General features: G+C 37.6%; 1 protein-coding gene across 1 annotated transcript; it reads right to left on the bottom strand.

The window, feature by feature from the left end:
* Nucleotides 1–341: 341 nt before the first annotated feature.
* LOC141667566 (RING-H2 finger protein ATL46-like) lies at nt 342–2,151 on the bottom strand. The gene is given in 3 exon segments (XM_074474113.1): nt 342–1,378; nt 1,381–1,787; nt 1,789–2,151. Coding segments are annotated over 3 exon segments (1,125 nt in total). The 5' UTR covers nt 2,091–2,151; the 3' UTR covers nt 342–962.
* Nucleotides 2,152–6,102: the final 3,951 nt, after the last annotated feature.

Raw genomic sequence — 6,102 nt, 5'->3', positions numbered from 1 at the left:
TCTCATGAGTCATGTCTATGTCCATGACTCAGAGGTAAAGTTAAGATTTACTACATAACAGGCAAGAACCCTTATGGCCTGAGGGGCCAACCTCATCCATTAGGATATGGGTAGCCCTGGATGAGGCCCTAAAGTTACGAAATCCAGTGTTCAACAGTGCCTGTTTAACACTGAAGGGCAAAGGAGGGTGTCCGGCGATAAAATGCTAACAAGCACAAAATTTCGTTTTACCAGCATTACAATACTTAAAAGTAAATGTTCACATATAAAGAACACTTGTATTTTTAATCTCCTCGATAATTAGAAGATGAGAACTTTGGGTAACTCAGACTATGCCAGGACTAACAGGAAGTTTATGGTTATATCAAGAACAAAAGTGCCGCAGCAGAGTTCTTCGTTCAGATTACTCTCTAAACTATGAATTCATTTAGGCTCTAAAAGACGTAAACGTGGACGCACATTGATTTCTTATTGTGCTTGCACAGGATGAGGCATATCCCACATTTCTTGAACTGCTGGATTTTGCTTTGTAACAACATCTGTGTTCCAGTTAATTTCAAGCCGCTGCTGCTTTCTTAGAATTGCTATTGTGTTCGGTGCAACCCCTTAAAACAGAAAAAGCTAAAATTTGTCCAAACATAATTCTAGGGGCCATCATTAAGGGTAGTATAATATAAGTAAGAGCAGCCAATAATTCATTTACAGATTCTTCAAATGGATTTTTTCCCACAAGGCAAACAAGAAGACTTTAATGGATGAAATTTCTAGTTAAATAGAATAGGGCTAAATTAATCAAAAGCACCCATATGAGGCATGTACTCTGAGATTCAATGAACTTTCGATAGGCCCTCACAAAATTTCTGCTAGAACCAGTAGTGCCAATAGAATGAAGCTTTAAAGCTCGAAAAGTTCAATAATCGATCAAAAGAAGGAAAAAAAAATCTATACAGTATTCAGTTACCTTAAGTTCTATCAATCCAAGGAAGGTCTGCATCAGAAGATAAAGAATAATTCACTTGATTTTCTGAAGAACTCGCAAACTTTCCTTTCTTAGACCAGAGCCAGATCTTCGAAGTAGAGTAGCTATCGATCTTAGTCCCTATACTGATCTTCTTTCCTTCGTCGTCACCATCAACCGAAAATTTCTCACTGTGAAGCACCAACAAACGACCATCCCTCTCGTTGTTCAGAGCCACCTCAAAAGTAATATCATCAACCACATATTGATACGAACCCATTGAGTAGCACCTTCTTGCATCCAAATTACTGCTACTAGTCTCCTCTCCTGCCTCGTCACCCCCATGATTCAACTTCCTAAATTTACCAAGCCTGACAGGTAAAAGCCCCTTATCAATGAAACTTTCGTCCATTACAATATTTTCTGATTGGAAGATGCCTCATTTTCTCGAATACCATGAAACTCCTCTTCTCTTGGATCATCAAAATCAAACATCGGGTTTTCTATTGGAAAGCCAGGACAAAATAGAGCGCCTCTACAAAGAGGACATGACGAGTTTGATAGTAGCCATGTATCTATACAGCCAAGGTGAAAAGCATGACTGCAAGTGGGAAGCAACCTTAACTTATCATTCTCACTAAATTCACACAAACAAACAGCACAATCAAACGGTTGTTTAAGACCCTTAATTTCCTTGTACACGAAAACAGGCAAAGCATCAATAAAAGCTTGGTCCAAACCAGAGTCATGTAGATGAAACAATTGCTGTAGCTGCCTCTGAAGAGCATCAGAGCTGGAAATCTCCGGGTATCTACCCGACTGAGAAGCCCGTAGAAGATGGTTGTTTCGTGAGAAATCGAACAAGCAAGTGGAGTAGTCCAGAAATGAAAAAAAGAACAGCTAAAACAACAATGATTATAAGGACAGAAGGGCTAATTTTACTACCAGAAGAAGAGGATTTCAAATGAGTAGTAGTACTAGCACCACCACTATAAGGAGATTCAATTGAAGAAGAAAGAGGAGGAGGGTATGTAAAGATTCCATCTTTCTGCTTAAACTGATATTCAATCCAAGAAATCTTGACATGGGCATGCTCAAAAACCCATCTTTTTTGTTTTTTAAACTCTGACATAGAACAGCTTCAGTGGGCACACTCAGAATCTAATCTATAGAGTTATCAAATAATCTTTATAGTTCATCTTGCATTCTTGAAAGATCCCTATATAAAACTGCAAGATCATTACTTTTTCACTCATATGTAAAGGAGGGGGGGGGGGAAGCAATATACAAACACTGAGCTAGCTGCTTTATTACAAATGTGGAAGATGAAATTAGAGGTACCTTGATAACTGAGAAGTCAGCATTGATGAATTCTTGGAAGAAGGTCTTGATAGGGACCTAATGTTGCAGTAGCAGCAGCAAAACCCTAACACTTGATGACCTCTCTTTAAAGAGAGGAATCATATTATATTACGACCTTTAAAAATTGACAAAACACACACTCTCTCTCTGTTCTTGATATAATAGTATTAAGTGTATACAAATCAAGGTAGTCAAGAATAGGATGTATACAATATTTGTATGTGGAAGGCCGGAAGAAACGTAGAAGCCAACTAAGGGGCACTTTTCGCTACAAAAATTGTCCCCTATTATATTTCATGTTCCCAAAATGACAAAGAAAGTATCATGTCCGGGCATCGTCCACGCGCCTACACACGTTCAAAGCAATGTCTGTACATGTAACCGTAGCACTTAGAATCATCATCAATATCTTTATTATATATATAACCTCAAAAACTTAATTATTTATCTATTTTTCTCAAGCTCCTCAATTTTAATTTAATAAAATTAAATTTCCTTTTATACATTCAAATTAATAGGGAAGATAATAAATATTTAGAAGTCAATTCTGTTTCGAATTTATTTATTCAAATTATTTCAAATTAATGGGGAAAATAATAAATATTATTAATCAATCTTGTACTTGTATTAAGGAGAAGATGGTGGCACCACATTTTATTTTCTAATTTTCTCAATTTTTTGAGTTAATAAATATTAAAAATTATAATTATCATATATTCTCCTAAATATATTATCAACTTCGTAAAATTCTCCTAAAATTTCTACAAAATCTTATATTAAAAATTTTGAAATCAACTTTCCATCATAATATTTTTCTAAAACTTCCCCTTGCCATTTAAAACAACTTAATATATTAATATTCTCCTAAATTTCTTCTTAAATATCATTTCTTCTCTTTTTTCCAAAATCAACTTAATATATTATATTTTCCTAAAAATTTTCTTTTATTTTTTTACCCTACTAAATACTATAAGGACAAGTATCTATAAATATATTTTCTCAAAATTTTTTAAAATCGTTATATCATCGTATTATATACTTATGCAAATGAGAAGACGAGGGTGGTGAGGTGGTGACTCTAATATCGTTTTGTTATGGATAAAAAACTAAGGTTATTATTTGCTGTATTTATTACTAAGATTCGGGAGCTCAAGGCCTTTAATGGCTGCTCTCGTGTTTCGTAGCTCAACTCTGCCTTTACGAGATGCCTACGTATCTCTGTGAATTAGAGAATCAAGCCAAAAAACGTAGTTCTGATTTGTGGGGTGATGCCCCTTATATAGATGTTGGGAGTCCTTGAATTGGACTTGGTATAGGAGACTTGGTGGGCAAGTCTCATAATTAGAATGGACTTTGGAGTCCTAGATAGTAGGAAACTGATTCCTTATCCTTTTAGGTGGCCTTGAGGCTAATCTATAAGGATTTATATCCTTATCAGGACTCTTCTCAATAGCTGATTTTTCCCTTATTAATTAATTACGAAATTAATTAATAATCAGGGCTTTTGGGCCTTCTTTATTCCATCAGGCCTGATCTGGTCCATCAGGTTTAACCTTTCTGGTCTGAGTATCATATATCTTTTTATTGGGCCTAGCAGCCCACACCTTGCAGTATTTAATTATACTATCATAATTTATTTATCCCTATCATTTGCCCCCCAACTTTTGGGAAACATTGATTAGGTTTCGCAGAAGTTAAGTCTGTTTATTCCCTTACAGGGTTTCGTTTTCGCGTAAAGTGTGGAGCGACCTACACATTTACAATGAATTTTCCTTTTATTCAAGAATTATCTTAATTTCCAGGATTCCGGAATTTTCCCTTATTTCTGGGATTTTTCCCTAATTTCCAGGATTTTTCCCTAATTTTCTGGGATTTTTCCTTAATTTCTGGATTTTTCCCTAATTTTTCGGGATTTATCCCTAATTTTCTGGGGATTTTCCTTAATTTCTGGATTTTTCCCTAATTTTCCGGATTTATCCTTAATTTTCTGGATTTTTCCCTAATTTCTGGGATTTATCCCAATTTTTCTGGATTTCTCCCCAATTTCTGGGATTTATCCCTATTTTTCTAGATTTCTCCCCAATTTCTGGGATTATCCCTATTTTTCTGGATTTTCCCCTAATTTCTGGGATTTATCCTTATTTTTCTGGATTTTTCCCTTAATTTCTGGGATTTATCCTTATTTTTCTGGCTTAAAATCGACCAGGATGTATACAAAATCGATCAGGATTCCTGACCGATTTTGATCAGGATCCTGATCGAATTAGCTCAGGAACTTACATTCTGGTCGACAGGATTCCTGATCGATTTCGATCAGGATTCTGATCGAATTGGCTTTCAAAGTGACACCCTAGTCGACTGATACATGGGCTTAATCGACCAGGATTCCTGATCGATTTCGATCAGGATTCTGATCGAATTAAGTGGCTTTCTACCATTCTGATCGAATAGAATATCGATCAGGACTCTCTTCTATGTCGATCAGGACTCTGATCGATCTTAGGGGATTTCTTCCCTCCTGTTCGAATGAGATATCGATCAGGATCCTTTTTTGCGTCGATCAGGACTCTGATCGAACTTAGGGGATTTCTTCCCCCCTGTTCGAATGAGATATCGATCAGGATCCTTTTTTGCGTCGATCAGGACTCTGATCGAACTTAGGGGATTTCTTCCCTCCTGTTCGAATGAGATATCGATCAGGACTCTCTTCTGCGTCGATCAGGACTCTGATCGAACCAATTTAAAATTCTAGTCGATTTTTGACCCTTCATTTTCCATTGGAGCTTCTAGATTATTCCTGATATTTCTAGTAGATGGGCTTGTAGGTTGGGCCTGGCTAAATGGGCCTAGAAACGCCTCGTATTCCGAGCTTTTCGCCTATATAAGTGTAGTGTGAAGTGAGAATCCTCACTTCACTTCTCATTTCTCATTTTCTCTCACAAATCTCTCTAGAGTTCTCCCTTTGAGAAGGCGATTTCCGGCGACCTCAGCCACTGCAGCTCCACCTTTCTCAGGTTTTTCTGGGTTTCAAGCCTTCAACCGAAGCATATCAATGGCGGATCGTGACTTGGCTCGTTTGCAGAAGATGAATGTCTCTAAGAGAGGTACAAACATTCAAATTCAATCTCCATATACTTCCCTACTTGATATGATTAACTCGAGGGGTGATGAATATCCCTCTCTATCTGAGTTAGATTCGTATAATCATGGTAACACCTTTCATGAGTTAGATGGTAGGATAGAGTCTATGAACACCCTGTACAGACTTCCACCCCACCTTAGGATTACTCCAGCCGCCCCTGGGGATAGGACTTGTAATTGGGAGGGGGATACTTTGTTTATCTATCGAGGAGCCCTGACCGCGGGTCTCAGGTTCCCATTCCATGAATTTATTCCTCGCTTACTTGCAGATGTACAAATTAACCCTTGTCAACTCCCTCCTAACGCTTGGAGGAACATTATCTGTTTTATGGTCCTTTGTCTTAGAAATAATTTTCCTCTTTCCGTAGCTGTCTTTAGGAAAGTTTTCCAATTCTATAATAGCGCCATGAGTCAACCAGGTTGGGTTTTAATTCGTCAACGGCCCAAAATCCCTCATATCTTCGATAGTAATTCCATAGTTGAGAATAACCCTAAATGGAGGGACAAGTTTGTGAGGCTGGCTTGGGCTGGGGGTGATTGGGCCACACTCTTCCGTAGGCCCTTTTGCAAAGTGTCAGATGGGAGTCCAGGTAGCATCAGATTATCTGATGAGGAGGAGGTGGCCTACCAAGCCTTAATTT

Source organism: Apium graveolens, chromosome 6, assembly GCF_009905375.1.
Source record: "Apium graveolens cultivar Ventura chromosome 6, ASM990537v1, whole genome shotgun sequence".
Classification (NCBI taxonomy): domain Eukaryota; kingdom Viridiplantae; phylum Streptophyta; class Magnoliopsida; order Apiales; family Apiaceae; genus Apium; species Apium graveolens.
The sequence above is the reverse complement of the archived record's forward strand: the minus strand, read 5'-3'. Positions and strand labels throughout refer to the sequence as shown.